Below are 19,819 nucleotides of genomic sequence, written 5' to 3'. Positions count from 1 at the left end.
GTGTTTTGAATGAGTGGTTGATTTATTCAAACAATGGGTTTGATTGTGTCATGTGGGAAAACTCAACTGCAAACTATATTAGTTTTACCACAAACCTTTGACGGATTTAGTACATATAGGATTTTGTATTGAAGAATGTGACTAAACAATGTTTAAATTGTGTATTATTTTTTGAGTGAATCATCTACTATATGCAAGTTTATCAACCCAGGCAAAATTACGAGTTTTGTTGTGTTTTATTTGCAGTTTAGTTTGTTCGATTTCATTGAACTTTAGATTATGCTTTCTGTTGGTTGATTGTTTTGCACTGCTTTGCTTTAATTTATTTTTTGTTTTTTTTTTGTATTTTTTAAGTTCTAAAAACAATAATTCTTTTAAATTTAATTTCTTGTTTCTCTTAAAAAATATTTTTTTCTAGTCTTTTGTTTCTTTTTCTTGTTGTTAACTTCTTTTAAAAAATTCGTTTAAATTTTCTTTTTATTTCTTGTTAAAGAATTTAAATTCTTTTTCATGGCAAGCTACTTTGTTTGTATGGCTACTGTTTTTTGATGTATTTTAATTTATTTGTTTATTTATTTATTTTTATTGAAGTTTTTTCAACTTTGTTCTTGATGGTTTAATGCTGAAACATTGCTTTCAATATTATTTTGTTTTCATTATTATCAGCTCATTTTACGTCCACTTGACAATTTCTCATCATTTTGTTTTTCATCGATATAACTTTATTAAACGATTTCATTTCCTGCTTAAACCGAACGGAACCCCTCCGAAGGGTAATCATCTTTATCGATTCCCCTCGTTTTAATTGTACTATTTACACTATTACTCATTCCAACACGCGGCCCCCTTATGGCAGATCCACACCCGGCACACCCTTTTCCCTTTCCAAGTGCGCTGGGAAAAGCCATTCCACTGTTCCAAAATTCCACCACGTACTGTGCGCCACTGGAAGCGCAAACGTTTACTTTCGTTCCAAGGCAAGGTGCTCCCGCTGCTTGGCGGAACTTCGCTTTCGGCGTTCCGAGGCAGAAGACAGAGAAAAAAAACACGACCCCCAGCCCAACTTTCGCTCACAACTTGCCTGCCCAAAAATCGATCGATCGAGCCCTACAGCACCGGGCCCAACAGAGACAGAGACGACGGCAGTGTTCCGAGCCGAAAGAAGAGGTGGACGGCGCGCTACTCTTTTTATGATTTCACGGTCATTGAGCGCGTTCGAATGCGTGTCGATGGGAACAATCGGAATTGACTCGCCAGCGGCTTCCCTTGAGTCGGGCGAAAGAAATTGTTCGCTTTTCATTCAATATTGTCAATTCCTGTTGTTGCTGCCGACTTCCAAAAAAAAATAAAACCTCCATCCATAGCTCCCGCTGACCGGACAAACCGCCCGCCGAGGGGATGTGCCGGAAAAGTAATACTCACGATTGGTGGCTGAAAAATCGAACCCGAGCACCTGCACGTGGGAATGGCTCGAGAGGAGTAGTAAAAAAAAGTGCTTCTTTCAGGAAAAGAAATCGCTCCGTTCCCTTATGCGCCTAATGCCTGGGCCGTGCGCATTCCAAGCGCCTTTTTCGGTAGCATAACGTTCCGAAAAATCTATCCCCCAGCAACGACGTGTTCGACCGTGTGCCTTCGAATGTGACTGAATGCAAATTAGATGCAACGGACTGCACTGTAATGCACGATGCCGTGTGTGTGAGTGGTTGTGTGTGTCGCTGACGACAATTTAGGCTTAAAAAACAAAGCGTTGCTAGGTCAATAAATGCTGACTAGCTATGTTATGCAACGCGCCAGCGATGCGCGCTGGTTTAACGATTAAATGGAAAAATAGGCTAAGAAGAATAGATTAAGAAGAATATGCTGATCGACGACGGTCAGCATTTTTAGAGTATAAAATCAATTGAATAAATTAATGAAGCCATTACTTGCCAAGAACCAGTTGGTGCGTTCATTATTGTGCTTAAGTCGGCGTGTACTGTGCCTGTCTTAAGCTGCTGCTCCGAAAGACACTTTCGTGTGCGCGACAAATGGTGGCTCCAGAGAGGACGCATCAACCAATGGTTCGGCAAGTAGTCAAATAAATCGGGAAATAAAAACCCGAAGTAGTAACAAGCCCGTAGAGGCGTGAATAGACCCCACAGCAACCCAAGCAGGGTTGTGATAGTGAAACAACGGCGACGGACGACGATCCGGCGTAGCCGATCTACGACAGCCAGCCCAGGAAGAAGGGCCACGCACCAGTTGCTCGACGAAGCAAAACCCGAGAAGTGCCTCGGCGGTGAGTGAGTGCAAAAAGAACTGTAAGTGCAACGACACAACAGTGAATAGAACGCGGTCATTACCGCTAGTGAAGTGACGCAATCGAAAGTGAACTCGATACTGCCAACGTATAAGGCAAATGCTGAACTAGTGAAAAGGTGACCAATACGCGTACGCCGCGAGCTCGACGAAGCAAAACCCGAGAAGCGCCTCGGCGGTGAGTGAGTGCAAAAGAACTGTAAGTGCAACGACACAACAGTGAATAGAACGCGGTCATTACCGTTAGTGAAGTGACGCAATCGAAAGTGAACTAGATACTGCCAACGTATAAGGCAAATGCTGAACTAGTGAAAAAGGTGACCAATACGTGTACGTCGCGAGCTTCGAAAGGTGCATCCGTTCTCGCAACGCAACATGAAACCGTCAGTTTAGCGCCAGTAGAAAAAAAAAAAAAAAACAAACAGTTATCGTAAAACGCGTGCGTCGCAAGTATCGGACGTTAACTCCGACGAAACGTATAACGAAACACGTGTGCCGCGAGCTAAATATTGCATAAGGCATCCGACGCAGTGCAACGTAGGAAGAGCAAATTGAAGAAATTAATTGTGACGAGTGTATCCATCGTGTGTATGACCGTCGTGTGTATGACCGCCGACCCACCGCTAAGAAAACATCGTTCCGGTTGAGGCAACCATCGTTCTCGGTTTGAGGGCAACCGGCACGTAATACGGAAGACGTCGTATTGTAATCCTGAGAAGACCAACAAGCAGCAGTGAAGACATCACTCCCGATCCAGCCGTCCCTGACCAGCCGAATAGGAGTTGACCCTGCTGAAGCGGATCTGAACCACGGTGAGTTCAAGATGGAATACGATTTTAAAAAAAAATCCGAATGGGCACTGCAAATTATGCACGAACCCAGATGAGATAGGGAAATTGATAACTTGTATTGATTGCGACAGGTGGTTTCACTTGTCATGCTTAGACATAAAATCACCTGTTAAAGATTTTTTATGCAAAAAATGTAAAGATAAGGAAGTTGAACGGCAGGAATATAGGTCAGCACTAATGCAGACGCAAAAACTGCTGAAAGAAAAAATGACAATTGAAGAAGAAAAAGAAAAAGAAAAAGTAAGAATAGAAGAAGAGCTAAAACGGCTACAAGAAGAGATACAAAACAAAAAATCAGAAGATGTCAATGAAAAACCAATGACAAGTTTAGACGTAAAACTGTTAACTCAGAGTTTAGACAAAATGGTTCAATCGTTGTGTTCTAAGGACTCGAAAGTAACACTTTCAAAGCTTCCAGATTTCGATGGAAGCTATAAATGCTGGCCTCAATTTAAACAAGCCTACGAAGAAACTTCCCGAGCTTGTAATTTTTCAAATTTAGAAAACATGAATAGGCTGCAAAAGCATCTGAAGGGCGAAGCATTTCGTGCGGTTAGTGGGTTAATGCTTAACCCAGAAAACGTTCCGCTTGTATTAAACAGGCTCGACAAAATGTTTGGAAATGCTGAAAGCATTTACAAGTCTTTACTGTTAGAATTACTAGTAGTAAAGCACATAACGATAGATAATCCCTCAGCATTCTTAGAATTTTCCAACGCTTTGCGCAATCTCATTGACAACATGGTGTTGTTGAAGCAAGAAGGTTTTTTGAATGACCAGAGGCTGCTAAACGATTTGACATCAAGATTTTCAACCGAACTTCGGAACGAATGGTTGAAACACACAATAAGTAGGAAACAAGATAATAAGAATCTCACGCTAAAAGACCTAGCAGAATGGCTGAAACCCTCTGAAGAACTGGCCATTATACTGGCCGCGAACGAAGGAGTAGCCAAACAAGAAAGGTCGAACCGTCAAAACATGCAGCATCGTCTTAAAGGGCCTGAAAAGCAAACGATATGTCTAATTTGTGGATTTCCTCATGAAACCACTCGTTGCCGACAATTGAACGGTAAGATGCCCGATGAAAAATTATCTCTTTTCATTCGGCATAGAATTTGCACCAATTGCTGCAAGTACAGCAACCATAACGCCCAAAACTGTCGTCTACCACCACAATGTAGTGTGTACGGGTGCGGCAAAAGGCATCATAGTATGTTTCATAAAAGAAATCTGGTAGAAGGGCAACCTACAAACAAAATAAATTGCCATCAGGAAAAGAATAATCTGTTCTATCAGATCGTGCCCATCACTTTGCACCATAATGATAGAAAATTCGAAACTTATGCATTCATGGATCCTGGCTCTTCAACTAGCCTCATTTTGGAAAGTGTCCGAAAAGAACTAAACGTTCACGGACCAAAAAGACCGCTAACTCTCTCCTGGACGGACGGAAGCATTCAAAAAGAGACAGAAAGTAGGATAGTTCCCATAACAGTAGAGGGAGCTAACAAAAGAAAATTTCAAGTAAAAGGTCTCAGAAGTGTAAGGGAACTTAACCTTCCCGTTCAAACCATAGATGCTCCGTGTTTGCAAAGAAATTTTAAACATTTGAAAGGCATTAGTATCTCTAGCTATGCAGATGCGAGGCCTACCGTGCTACTAGGCCTTCCTCATTCGTATCTTTGCCATGGTGCAAAATATCGAGAAGGTAGACCAAACGAACCAATTGCCCATGAAACGAGGCTTGGTTGGGTCATTTTTGGGGGAACGAATACGCCAAATGTCACAGAGAACTCATTTGTGATGACAGAGACGTACGAAGAAGAAAACAAGAACATGATGCAAATCTTGCGTGGTTTCTTTTCTACAGAGGAATTTGGAGTTAAACCTACTCCAACCCGTGCCTCTGAAGAAGACAAAAGAGCGTTAAAAATTATGAAAGACACGCTTAAAAATACTGGCGACGGATACGAAATTGGTTTAGTATGGAAAACCGACAATCCTAAATTGCCAGACAGTTACGGACAAGCGCTTACGCGCTTAAAAAGTCAAGAGAAGGCAATGGAAAGGGATCCAAACTTAAAATTATGGTATCATAAAGAAATAAACGCATACGTTGAAAAGGGATATGCACGTAAGGCGACACCAATGGAACTGCTGCAATTAAACGGAAAAATAAACTACATTCCCCACTTTTCCGTGATAAACCATAATAAACCCATTCCCAAACCACGTTTAGTATTCGACGCGGCTGCAAAAAATCAAAATATATCCCTTAATTCTCAACTTCTTTCCGGTCCAGATCTTACTGCGTCCCTGTTCGGAGTGCTACTCCGCTTCAGGGAACACAAAATAGGCTGTTCAGGAGATATCAAGGAAATGTATCACCAGGTAAAGGTGAGACGGGAAGATCAAGACGCTCAAAGATTTCTATTTCGAGAATCGCCTTCTGACGTTCCTCAAGTTTACGTTATGCAAGTGATGACATTTGGGGCAACTTGCTCACCAACTTGTGCTCAGTTTGTGAAGAACGAGAACGCACTGCGTTACAAAAATATTTATCCCCAGGCAGTAAAAGCGATTATTGAAAACCACTACGTAGATGACTACTTAGATAGTTATCCAGATATTGATACAGCCGTGAATACTATCTCGGAGGTGTGTAAAATACATGATGATGCTAAATTCTTTATGAGAAACTTCTTTTCCAACTCAAAAGAAGTGGAGAAAGGCATTCCAACCAACAGGTTATCCGAGAAAAGTGTACTTGGCATAGAGGAGAAAAATCAAAACTTCGATAAAGTGTTGGGATTGGTTTGGGACAAAGAGTCTGACGTCTTTGCCTACAAGTTTAAAAGGGCAGATATTAAAACACTAACGAAACGTCAGATGTTCTCATATATAATGAAAATCTACGATCCTCTAGGCCATCTTGCCAACATTACTGTTGAAGGTAAGATTTTGATGCAAGATCTTTGGAAAACTAAACTAGACTGGGATGACGAAGTCACACAGTCCATAAAGGAAAAATGGGAAAACTGGATAAGCCGAATCGAAAACTCGATCAACATATCCATACCTAGATGTTTTTCGATTGAAAATAACGTAAAGATCAGGGAGCTCCATACTTTCGTAGACGCGTCAGAAAAAGCCTTTGCCGCAGTTACGTATCTTAGGACAGTCCACGACTTAGGCATCGACATAAGTATCGTGGCCGCAAAATCAAGAGTCGCTCCTACCAAACCACTGTCGATCCCTAGGCTTGAATTGCAAGGGGCAGTGCTAGGCACTCGCCTAAACGAATCAATCAAGAGGGAATTGCGGTTAAGGGTTCAAACAGAATTCTTTTGGACCGATTCAAAAACAGTTCTAGCTTGGCTTAACTCAGAACCTAGAACATATAATCAGTTCGTAGCCCTGAGAATCGGAGAAATTTTGGAGTTCAACTCTCCGAAGCAGTGGAACTGGGTAGCATCTGCAGAAAACCCTGCTGACGAAGCTACAAAAACTTGTAAGAAAAAGTCAATATGGTTAAATGGTCCCGACTTTCTCAAAAATTTAGAAATAAAAATACTAACACCAGACATTCCGGACACATTTGAAGACCGGAAAAGGGTAAACACTTCGAGAACAGTGGAAAGAATAGATTATGACGCCATTTCCGTCGAATGGTGTTCCAACTGGCACCGTCTAAAACGATCGGTAGCGTACGCACTAAAGTACTTGGATTGGTTAAAAAGTAAGGCTAAATCTCTGTCATTTTCGACAGCAATCGATAAAGCTACCCTTGACTTAGCTGAGTGCCACTTAATAAAAAAGGCTCAATGGGAAAGCTTTCAAACGGAGATGATACAACTCTCATTGAAGAACCCGATTAATGGCAGCAGTAAAATTAGGTGCCTGTGCCCTATGTTGGACCAAGATGGGATCATGCGTTCTAGAGGAAGACTTGAACACGTTAAATTTCTTCAATTTAACGCACGTAGCCCTATTGTCCTACCAAAAGGGCATCACATTACAAACCTTATCCTGCAACATTATCATGAGAGGTACTACCACCAGAAGAGCGAATCAGTGATGGCTGCAGTTCGTCAAAAATTCTGGGTGATAGATCTCAGAAGCAGTCTTAAGCACGTAATAAACAAATGTCAATACTGCAAAAACGCACGAGCTAAACCAATCCCACCAATAATGGCACCACTGCCAACATGTAGAACAGCAGTGTTTAAAAAACCATTTACGCATTGTGGAGTAGATTACTTCGGCCCCCTATTCGTTACGATAGGCAGACGGTCAGAAAAAAGGTGGGGTGTTATATTTACGTGTTTAACCACAAGAGCAATCCATATAGAAATAGCCATTGATCTAACGGCAAGCACCTTTATTGTTTGCTTAAAAAATTTGCAATACAGAAGAGGAAAGGTATCTTTCCTATACAGCGATAATGGGACCAACTTTGTCGGAGCCGACAATGAGATGAAACAAATAAGATATCGATGTGCCTCAGAAGGCATAGAATGGATCTTTAACCCACCAGGCGCCCCTCATTTTGGAGGTGCGTGGGAGCGAATGGTTGGAGAAATCAAGAGTCTGCTTCCCATGGCTGAGAGTTATAAAGAACACGTTCTCAGATCAATACTAACTGAGATAGAGTTCCTAACAAATAATCGACCATTGACTCACTTAACACTAGAACAAGAAGATGACGAGCCCCTAACTCCAGCTCATTTCTTGCTAGGTTGTTCCGGCGAGGCAGAGCCGAATATCTCAGATATCACCAAAACAGAATTGGTACGGTCCGATTGGAAAAGGGCCCAGGCAATCACACAACAATATTGGCGACGGTGGATAGCTGAGTATCTCCCAAAGCTCTCTATACGAGAAAAGTGGACTCAACCGGCCAAACCATTACAAATAGGCGATATTGTCACGTTTCCCGATGAACAAAGGAAAGGAAAGTGGTTTAAAGGCCGAATCTGCGAGCTGGTAACTGGCGTAGACGGACAAACTCGTTCAGCACGAATCAAAGTAGGTAATAATGTAGTTAATAGGCCAACTGTAAAACTAGCAGTACTCGAGGTAAAACGAGATCAAACATTTCCAAATTGGGGAAAAAGGAAGGAAACAAATCTTAACGTTATAAAAGCTAAAGCAGAAGAACTAGCAAGTCAAATACCAAAAAGGAAAAAGCTCAAAATTAGGCCCGTATCATGGAGCTCATCCTTAAAATAACAATATACATAGCCGCTCTGTTTAAAGTCGAATGCTTATCGATCGTACCTATCCCTGAACCAGGAATATACTTTGATCATATTGGGACACTCCTATTGAAAAAAGGAGCATGGGAAACGACATTCCATACGGGGACACGTCCGGCAAATGATACGGATACGTTACAAACGTTGAAAAAACACTTAACCACAGTATTGAACTCCGTTAATAGTACGGACTCCGAACTCTCAGATCTAAAAGTTACAATCCAGCGCGAATGCAACCATGCAATTCAACTAATTCAAGGAATAAGTCACAAAAGGACAAAACGCTCCCGGGGAATATTTGGTATATTAAAAGATTTCATGTTCGGGGGAGACGACATAGACGAGCAATTAGCAGCCTTCAGAGCAGCAGAGGATACAAAAATTACACATGTGTCCGAACGTTTGACCCAAACAAATAAAAAACACAATGAGTTAACAGAAAATTTACGTCACCGAATAGACAAACTCTATGATGGTATAGATGTTCTCAGCAAAGAATTTAAGCATAACAAAAATGAAGTTCTAACAAAGTACATACAAGAAACGATCATGCTTACAACCGCTCTAGTACAAGACATGATAAATAAGTATCACGAAATAGATTCAAACCAATTATATTTAGAGGATGAAGAGATGTTAAAACAAACTATACGAAGAAAGATGGCAAGTCATTATAATGTTTTAGAATACTCGGAAATAACCAATAGGAGGATAGAAAATGGTGAAATAGTCTTTTCTATCAAAAACGTAATTGTATCGATCGAAAATTACGAGATGTTTAAAGTCATAGCCATTCCAAACTTTGCTAATTATACGATTTTAGACATACACGAAAATACAATAGCCATCAACGAAACTAGTTACTTATACCCGAAGGAAATTGTTAAACTGAACGAATCGCATTACATATCTTCTGAGAAAATAATACAACGAGAACCAGACTGCATAGCATCAGCATTACTACACACAGAAAGTGGTACCAGATGTAGTTCAAAGGAAATAGGGCCAGAAGTCACTGAATTTATACAACTTACAAATCCAAACAGTATTCTGTTCTTCTCTACCAACCCTGATAAGATATTACTAAAATGTAATAAAACACTCACTACACCAAGCTGCTCAATCGGAATCATAACCTTGTCACTAGACTGTAGCATTTTGACGAGCAAGTTCGAAATACAACCGACGATGCTAATAAAATCTGAGCAAGTTAGAGCATATTTTAAACCCATGTTAAATTTAAGCATATCAAAAGAAGATAAGTCTAACGAAGTAGAATCAGTAACCAGTAATTATGTACTCTTCTCGATAACCATACTAAGTGTTTCTATTACGGTCATCTTGGTTTCCGCGATGTTAATCAAGAAATATCTAAAACAAAATATTGGTCCTCCTCCATGCAGGCCACCCACTTTAAACCTAGAATTGTAACTCCCCTACGAGGATTTACGGGGGGAGGGATGTCGCTGACGACAATTTAGGCTTAAAAAACAAAGCGTTGCTAGGTCAATAAATGCTGACTAGCTATGTTATGCAACGCGCCAGCGATGCGCGCTGGTTTAACGATTAAATGGAAAAATAGGCTAAGAAGAATAGATTAAGAAGAATATGCTGATCGACGACGGTCAGCATTTTTAGAGTATAAAATCAATTGAATAAATTAATGAAGCCATTACTTGCCAAGAACCAGTTGGTGCGTTCAATATTGTGCTTAAGTCGGCGTGTACTGTGCCTGTCTTAAGCTGCTGCTCCGAAAGACACTTTCGTGTGCGCGACAGTGTGTGTGTGTGTGTGTGTGTGCATGGAAAACAGATTCAAAGAAGGAAAGTACAACACACAGCGGCAGCATAACACACAAAAACGGCTCTCGAAATCGTTCCCAGATGAGCGCGAGCGCGAGCATGCACGTGATGCACAAGTTGCAGGCCCAAGTGCAGGGCGGCAGATGAAAACAAAACCGAAGCGGGGGAAGGACAAAAAAAGAATCCTGACTGAAATCACAAAACTGGGGAAGGCATCAAAACACACATAAGCAAAAAAAAAACGGCACATTGCGAACAACGGTGTGTTCGCAACGGTGCTAGCCGTGATTGCATGGTAATGCGCTTAAATTAAACGACAACGGTTATGTGAGTGTGTGTGTTTGTGTGGACGACAACAGCAGCCCTCCAGCCGAATGCCGACCGAGCGCGGTGCAGCTTGGGCTGTTTTTTTTGTCCTCTTCGCTACTCTGTTCCGTTTTTGTTGGTCGATAAAGTTAAATCTTAAATATGATATTAAGTTTCAAAGCGATCGTTTTGCACCGTGGAACTGGAGCAGGTTGTGCAAATCGGCGGCGGTGGTGGTGATGTTGGTGGAAGCTGGTCGATTTCACTGCTAGTTAGCGTACGTTCTCTTTAGGCTAAAAATGGTTCGCAAACGAGCTTAGATTGTGAAATTGCGCAATAAAGCGTTAAGCGAGACGGGAGCAGCGTGCGCGCGTTTAGAGCGATAGAAGTGCTTCTGGTGCACCGCCGCCAGTTTGTAAGCGCAATCACATGGTGGAGTTTTAGCAGTTGATTAAATAAATGTGTCTTAAGGAGAGAAATAATGAGGGCAGATATTAAGAAATGAAATAATAAACACTATAAAGTGCAAAAAATACGTATTAACTGTGTGTTTGTTGTTTGGATGGATGTTACAGAGTTGCAATATTTGTAAGGAGTTCATTGTTCATAATATTAATCAAATAATTTTCTATCTTCTTTTAGCTTATATATTGCCACACTTTGTTCTTATTATAAAAACCACAGCAGCAGCCATGGATGTGTAATCTGAATTATCGCAGATCAAGATAATCAGAAATTAGAATCGAACTCGCTACCTTTGTTGTGCAAGATCGAGCGCACGACAACGCACCGCGCCGTCGCTCTTACCTGTCCCACGTTAAACTTCATCATATTCAACGCGAGCGGCCGGATATCCTCGAAATACATATTGTTTCAATTCAGCTCAAACTCTCAATCAAGCGTCTTAAATACGTCTAATGCATTTCATTCAATGCATTTTCTGTTTTTATTTCTTCATCGAGATTTCTTACCGTCGCGGCAGCTAAACAGCTGATTTGGTTAAAGGAAAAGAGCTTATGAGCTGTGGTCCAGGTGCCCAAAAATGTGTCAATCAGGTCAGTTTTTGCCAGGAAATTGTGTGATCATAAAAATAGCTTTGAAGCCAGTCTAGTCAATTAGTCATCTAATCTGAAATTTCTTATCGTTTTGGCTTACATCTTTCTGTCGAATATTTCAAACTTTTCGCCCAGAGTTGGTCTGAACATTTACTTTAGAATGTAAATCAATTCGAGCTTGTAATGGGATCTTGCTAATTGGAGATGCAATTCATTACACTGTGTAGGCCAGGGGCCTCCAATCTTTTCAGCTCGCGGGCCGCATTGGTTCAAAAATAACTATGTTGAGGGCCTTTTGAAGCTGCCTTTAAATGATGATTGAACGTTTAAATCTCGTTTTTATAACAAAATACTAACGTTACTTGTACAGTTTCGAGTTACCAAAGCTTGATTTTTGTCTAAGAAAAGTAAAAAATACATTTCTATTTGAAAAAGTCATAATAACGTAATATTTATATTAACTATGGCAAAGTCATCGTGGGCCGCATTATAAGGGCCGTAGTTTGGAGACCCCTGGTGTAGGCTATGAGAGCACTGTAAGAATAGTTTAACGTTGTTTCCATGTCCTTAAACGCTATCTTCCACAAGAATGGTTTAAATAAACAGCTCAGACGTCTTTCTTAGAGTCCTAATTGAATCCACCTTTGATCGGAACGTTACATTCATTTAATATTATCCATCCGGCTCCAGAGCAGCATGAGAAAATAATCAACTTGTAATGGGTTTGGATAATGTTACGGTCGCCATGTAATGAGTTCGGACGATAGCTACGGTCGCCATGTAATGCGATGATCGTACAACTGTACTTCGAGTACCGTCGCGGTAGGTCAGTTTTACTGACATGAGCCGAGGTGGATTAAAACTTCGTTCGAGCGGACTTTTCGACACTTAATCGTCCAGGCGATCATAGAAACCTTTAGGAGGTTTCCCTTACTGGAAACGTTGGAGTTTAGAGGCCTTACCTTGGGCAGGGGGACATATCTAAACTCTTTAAATGAGAACTCGATAGATGTAGGATGGGCATAGTCCTATCCTGACAGTCCGAACGAATCTGACTTGCCATGATCGGAGTTGGTTTTATTTATACTCAAAAGAAGTTAAGGGTTTCTCACATTTGGTTCCGGGTTGTATGTTGAAAAGTTATTGTTTTCACTCAGCTAGTTACGTTTGTCTTTTGTTGACAAGAACGATGGTTCTTGTCACTAAGTTCCTGTTTTGGGTTATAATGCATAAACTGTTCCTGCTTATGTTGTACGTTTCGGTTGGTTCTGTTAAGTGTATCACAATTGTTTATGTTGTACGTTTCGGTTGGTTCTGTTAAGTGTGTCACAATTGTTTTTATATGAACGGTGTGGCCTGAGCTCTTCCGGGTGTGTATGGTATGATCTGATTTACTGAGTGTGTTATAATGAATGTGTTACAATGGTGTGATTTGGCTTTCCAATGTGTCTATAGCTGATAGTGTGTATTATAATTAGTTCTGTATAGCAGATATGCTACACCTCCTCCCTTTAGGAGAATAACGAAAATAATGAAATTGTTTGAAGTTATTCTTTTCATTTAATTAAACTGAGTATTTGTTATGCTTTTTTGGTTTACTAATTAAATCATTACTTATCTCTTAAGGTGGGTAATATTTTATGTAAATAGATCTATTATCTAGAGATAAAGAATTGTGAATATTTAATTTTCTCCTAAAATATTTTGATTTTCCTATGATTCCTTTGTTGGGTTCGTTTCTAGAGTTTTCTGCTTTTATAGATCTTATGACTTTTTGCATGGAGATAACATTATGAAATTTTTCTTTGAGCTCTTTTAGAATCTTGTCGTAAGTAACATTATTTCTTGGTTCTTTTACATTTTTTTCACATAATGTGGAATAATTCATTTTTCTAGCCTTATTATCGTGGCAATATAATTCATTGTTTGATTCATTTATATACTTTTTCTTTGATTTAATGTTACGTTTTCTTTTCTTCAAATGTTTTGGCTCAGTTGCATGATTGTCGTTGCAATTAATTTCATCATTCATTTCCATGTTGTCTAGCAGTATTAAACTATCTGTTACTTGTTTTTCAACCATATTTTTCTCATTGTCATTGCTTATTGTAATCATTTGTATATGTTGCATGTTTTTATGTTTATAATCATTGTTAGTATCATTTTCATATTCTTTTGTGAATTTATCGTTCTCTTTCATTATTCTTTTTGAGTTGTCTCTTGACCTTTTCATATCATTATTTGTTACATTATTTAATGTATGTCTTCTTTTTGATTTATCTTCATATTTTCTGTCATTATAGTTTGCTTTGCTGTTAATATTTCTATAATATTTTTTAACTTGGTCATTTATTTGATTAGTATTTCTATAATCTTCATCATTTTGGTGGTAAATATGATTCTTATGTAATTGATTATTATTATTGAACTGTTCATTTCTGTTCTGTTCTGTTCTGATGTAATAACATTGCATATTATTGGATCTGTTCTGAATACTATTGCTATAATTGTATTCACGATTATTATATCTTTGATTAACTTGACTCTGACTACTACAATTCTTTAACTGATGGTGGCGTTTGTAGAAACTGAAGTTGTTATTATTTCTATAACTATAGTTGTTGGGTGTTGTTTGAGTAGTTAATGATTGATTTAAATTTGGAAAAAATTGGTAATTAAGCTGGTTGTTTCTTTGCGGGTATTCATGGTTTAGACTATAGCCATGTGTGTTAAATTGATAACTATTTTTATTTATTTCCTCGCATTCATTTTGCAATACCTTTTGAGTTGCATCTGTTATCGTTGAGAAAGTACCAATCTTCAAGATCATTTTGGATTCTTCATTTGAAATCTTTTGTTTTAGAGTTTCTATCCCTTGTTTGATTGCCATATCGTTTGCAATTTTTTCTGGGAATTCTAATTCTAGGTAAATTAAATTGAGTTTTTCTGTAAGCATTTCAACTTTCTTGCAAATTGTTTGTGTATCCTTTGATGTAATGGATTTTAATTCCACTATAATCCTGTCGGGTGTTAGTTTTTCTTTACATCTTCTTTTGATGTCGTTTATAAGCTCTGTAAAAGATGTAATATTGCTAGGTAGCCCTATTCTTGCTTTACCAATCAGTCTGGTTCGTAGGAATTTTATAAGCATCGCTTCATGGTTTGGATTTAGTTCAAACAAAAACTTTGATGCGTCTTCAAATGTGTCAAAAGTATCAGAAGAACCATCGTACATTGGTACAAGACCTATGGCTGTTTCAAGATCAAATTTAGCCATTTTTATTATTTTTGTTAGTTTTAGTTCATTTAAATGATTTAAAATGTTAAATTGATCGATATTTTACTTTAAGATAATTTTTTTTGCTGTTATTTCTAACATGGTCTTAAATTATTTTTTTTTCATTCATATGTTATTGCTTTTTTGTACTGGATTAATACGCCAAATATAGTTTTCTGTAGGGGTTATTAAACCTTCTTGTTAATCTAGTGGTCTAGTAGTTCTTCTTATGTAAGATAAAATCGGTATTGAAAATAGATTTGTTTGATACTTCTTGAATTGTCAGCAAGTAATCTTTAAATATGTTATCATTGATAGTTTTAGTTTGATTCTTTTGTGTTTCTTTGCTATTAGGCATATCTTATGCATCGCAAGCTCTAATGCTTGGCTTATCTTCGTATTTACGTTAAAATTTGATTTTGTCATTTTTGCGTCTTATGTTTGATGTGGATTAATTTGATATCTTATTTGTATCTGTCATGCAAGGGGAATATATTCTTAAACTGTTTTTTCTGCTGCTTTTGCAAATTTATGCAGCCTCATCAGTAAAATTTTGATTTTACGGTACCTTATTATAACATGTATTTAATGTTGCTGCTGCTGATGATGATGCTACGCTGCATTTTTACCGGTGCAAGGTGTTAAATCGGTGCTAGGTACATACTCGATGTTAGATGTGAAGTTCTGCGATGTCATCAGTCGTCACTCGATGTCTTGTCGTCTCAACCTTGTCTGCCAATCCATATTGGGCAGTAGGCTCGGTTTGTCTTTTCGTCTTCCACGGTGGGAACGGTTGTTCCATTCAATCGCGCTGACCACAGCTTGTTTTGCACTGCACTTTATTATTCCATATCACTTGCTCCAAGAATCGTATCGATTGCTTTACTGTACTGTGCTGAACTTGGGTTGTTGTTAAAAGTTAGCTTTTTTCCTATAGTTTCCCATTTCAAGGTTACTCTACTAGGTAAACCGATCGCATGAGCGTTAATACGTTTTTACACATTTAGGTAGGTTCTCACAACACTGTGTACGGTTAATGTTTGTTCATCAATTAAACATTCATTTCGCACTTACACTACACTAAATGTTTTTATTTTTCATTCTGCACTGTACGAAACTTGCTTGTAGCTGTTCTTTCATCGTTATTGCTTTTGTTTACATATGGGTTACTTGCGCCAGCTGCGTTGATGAATGTTCCGTAAAAAAAATTGCACATTTGACACTTTTTTTTTTTACTTTCCGCCGAATGCCGGTTATGGTCACAATACTTTTGGTTCGTCACACGACACTTAAGCTTTACGTTACCGTTGTACGTATCACATTTTACTTGAAATAATTTGCTTACACTTCTGCCTGTCGATTGCAGATTAAGGTCACGGTCGCCATGTAATGGGTTTGGATAATGTTACGGTCGCCATGTAATGAGTTCGGACGATAGCTACGGTCGCCATGTAATGCGATGATCGTACAACTGTACTTCGAGTACCGTCGCGGTAGGTCAGTTTTACTGACATGAGCCGAGGTGGATTAAAACTTCGTTCGAGCGGACTTTTCGACACTTAATCGTCCAGGCGATCATAGAAACCTTTAGGAGGTTTCCCTTACTGGAAACGTTGGAGTTTAGAGGCCTTACCTTGGGCAGGGGGACATATCTAAACTCTTTAAATGAGAACTCGATAGATGTAGGATGGGCATAGTCCTATCCTGACAGTCCGAACGAATCTGACTTGCCATGATCGGAGTTGGTTTTATTTATACTCAAAAGAAGTTAAGGGTTTCTCACATTTGGTTCCGGGTTGTATGTTGAAAAGTTATTGTTTTCACTCAGCTAGTTACGTTTGTCTTTTGTTGACAAGAACGATGGTTCTTGTCACTAAGTTCCTGTTTTGGGTTATAATGCATAAACTGTTCCTGCTTATGTTGTACGTTTCGGTTGGTTCTGTTAAGTGTATCACAATTGTTTATGTTGTACGTTTCGGTTGGTTCTGTTAAGTGTGTCACAATTGTTTTTATATGAACGGTGTGGCCTGAGCTCTTCCGGGTGTGTATGGTATGATCTGATTTACTGGGTGTGTTATAATGAATGTGTTACAATGGTGTGATTTGGCTTTCCAATGTGTCTATAGCTGATAGTGTGTATTATAATTAGTTCTGTATAGCAGATATGCTACAAACTAATGTCTCTTCGTGAAGTGAATTTTCCCATCGGCACAGTTCGTTATTTAATTTTTGCTCCTGCCTGCCCCGTGTTCCTCAATCCTCAATCAAAACAATGCTATGCTGCTGTGCAGCTCGCCTGCCCAACCACACGAAGCACATCCCATAGTAGCACGGCTTCAAAATTCCATTCCATCATACCCCTTTCCCCAATCAACTTCCCAAACCAAACCAACCGCACTAAGAATTCATTTAATCGAATAGAAGTTGCGAAAGCAGCTAGAAAAAAAACGACACCACAATCCCCGTCCGATCACGCTCACGATTAGCTAATCCCCCACGCGGGGAGGAAGCCGTTATGGATCTCGAACTATTTGCTATTCACTGCGCTTTTCCGATTGCCGCTGTTGCCCAAACACGGTCCGGCCACGACCCATCCATTGCCCGTTGGGCACACGATTTTCAATGCAACCCCGCTTCAGGTCGCTGGTGTTCGCTGCTGTCATTATTATCATTATAATTGGCCCGCCAAACACCCTTCAAACGGTGGGCATCCGCTGGAATATAGAAAGAAGCTCGCCAAGCTCATCGCACCGTACCATCGTGTTAACGTCTTCTCGGCTCCGACTCAGAGATAACAAGCCAAGCCCCTCCGGTCCAATGGTCCAAGCTTCAATTAGAATGCATCTTGTTCGCTCGATCGGAGACGATCGGAGGACGGGTCTTACCCCTCCCGCACGTCTGCTTTTGATACGTTTCCCATCGAAAAGCGGCAACCTACCACCGCGGTGAACTACGGTGGCTGAAGCTTATCCTGCTGCTCGCTGTGTAATGAGCTGTACTTTATTCAATTCCAATTTGCAGCATTACCGGAATGCCTCGACCTCGACGGACTCGGAGGCTGACGTACCGGTTGAGCCGCTGAACCTGATAAATCTAGCCGCCCAAGCCAACCGCTGCCGTGCCGATCTTTCGCTCAAAGGCGGCATCGCGGCGTTTGTCGCGTAAACCCACACGAAGCGGGCCCCACCCGAAGCCGCATAAACCGCAGCATTAAGCAGCCACTTATGCTACCGTTTATGTATAGCGATCTGTTTTTTTTGTTTTGTGTTGTTTGCCTTCTTCTGCCGTTTCTTCACATTTTCACCCCTCACGAGCCATTCCGTAGGTGGGGCATTGGCGCATTGGGCATGATCGAATCGAACTGTCCCCTCTGTGTCCCTCATCAAACCACTCCACTGCCCGCCCATCCCCGCTTTGCATGCTTTTCTAGTGGAAATCGGAATGGAATAAATTCCGATAAAATAAGTCAATAAATTATAGAGCGTGCTGCGCTGTTCCGTTTTCGCCGGCGCTTGACAGGCAGCACCACTATGAAGGGGGGGGGGGGGGGAGTGTTGGGGAGGCTTTTGCTTCCTTCCTTTCGGCCGCACAGTAGCACCCCGAAAGGGAGCATTTTCTGCGCGCAGACTTCCCCTTCACTCCCCCGGTTTTTGTCACATTGAATCGCCCAAAACGCCCACGGAACGGTGCTTTTGCATATTTATGTCTGAACCCTATGTCGTGCGTGCGTGCGCGTGTGTAGGTGGGTTGGAATGGGTTTCGATGGGTGGGCGATGGGACCGAACTGCACTGTCCGGTGCTTTTCCCAGACCGATAAATAAATTAGGTGCTGATGCATTGAAATTAATTAACTAATTAATTATTCCAAATGGATGGTGTGAAGCGCGGCCGCGCCGCCCCCGGGCAGCGCCGTAGACACCGTGCAAGATAATAATGGGCTTTAATGGGATCGATAGCTTGATATGATTTCTGTTTTTTTTTCGTTTATATTTTCAAACCTCAATAACTATTAGTGATATCTGTAAAATGAGAATTTACGAGGAGAGTCTGGCGTGTAAAAGAACACGCATAAACAAAATTCCACAGGGAATTTGCGTACTCACACACGCACCAGGGAGGGTAACGAAAGAATGTCCGAACAACAATGCCAAACCAGTTAATGGGAAGCAATTTTGCCCTGGCCCTGCTTACCGACTTCTTCCCCCTTTCTATTCACGGGGCCTGCGTGCGGTTCATCCCATAGCAAACATCCCAACCCAACGAACCCTTTCCCGGTGTCTGTGTTTACATTACGCTTTCACATCATCGCGGAGCGGACGGGACGGGACTGACGTGGCTAATAGTGCACGCCGTCGCCGTCGTTTTTGTGGCATCATCTCGAAATTTTAACGCACAGAGGAGAGGAAGACAAGAGAAAATACGCTACGCAACACAACCGTCTTGAGAAAGCCGCCCCGGAACATAAACCGGAACGGCCACAAACGAACTCCGCGGCCACAATAGCCGCGGCTCCGGTGTACGGGTACTCTGGGTACACACCGGTGGGAAATGATTTGTCAAAAATTAATTTGTGAGCCCCGGTTTTGGTTGCGCGTTCCGCTGTTTGCTGCCTCCGAGAGCCGGTTGATTTATTGCAAACAGATTTCCCGAAACACGCGGAGCAACCCCTGTCGCATCGATTCGATCGTTCGCCCCAAAACGCACAATGCTCAACTCTTGCGTCGTACGTCGTCTTCGGCATCGTGAGCATAACAATTCTCTGGCCGAATAAAAAAACACGCACAACTCCTTTACATGCATTCACCGGAGTTAGGGTGCGACCACGAGCTGCACGAGCATACAAATGCTGGATGGAAAGCGGAGGAATACGGTATAAGCTCGCTGCTTTCTCGTTCTGCCGACTCGGTTTTCCACCACACACACACACCCTTCTCAATGGTGCCTCCAGAAATCCAGAGCGGACAGCAAA

At 40.7% G+C, this 19,819-nt stretch overlaps 1 protein-coding gene across 1 annotated transcript; it reads left to right on the top strand.

Annotated features, from left to right (window-relative positions):
• Nucleotides 1-1,711: 1,711 nt before the first annotated feature.
• On the top strand, nucleotides 1,712-18,015 carry LOC133393170 (uncharacterized). The gene is made up of 3 exons (XM_061656633.1): nucleotides 1,712-3,110; nucleotides 7,891-9,706; nucleotides 17,872-18,015. Exons 2-3 carry the CDS (start codon nucleotides 8,363-8,365, stop codon nucleotides 18,013-18,015), a joined length of 1,488 nt encoding a protein of 495 aa, XP_061512617.1. The 5' UTR covers nucleotides 1,712-3,110; nucleotides 7,891-8,362.
• Nucleotides 18,016-19,819: the final 1,804 nt, after the last annotated feature.

The sequence above is a fragment of the Anopheles gambiae genome, chromosome 3, assembly GCF_943734735.2.
Source record: "Anopheles gambiae chromosome 3, idAnoGambNW_F1_1, whole genome shotgun sequence".
Classification (NCBI taxonomy): domain Eukaryota; kingdom Metazoa; phylum Arthropoda; class Insecta; order Diptera; family Culicidae; genus Anopheles; species Anopheles gambiae.
Note: the sequence above shows the minus strand (reverse complement) of the source record. Positions and strands in the feature narration are given on the sequence as shown.

Bases quoted from the DNA above. Each gene is read 5' to 3' on its own strand.
- LOC133393170 (XM_061656633.1), top strand. From the start codon at position 8,363: ATGGAGCTCATCCTTAAAATAACAATATACATAGCCGCTCTGTTTAAA. The intron at 9,707-17,871 runs GTACTCTTCTCG...TCCAATTTGCAG, and splicing joins AATCAGTAACCAGTAATTAT to CATTACCGGAATGCCTCGAC.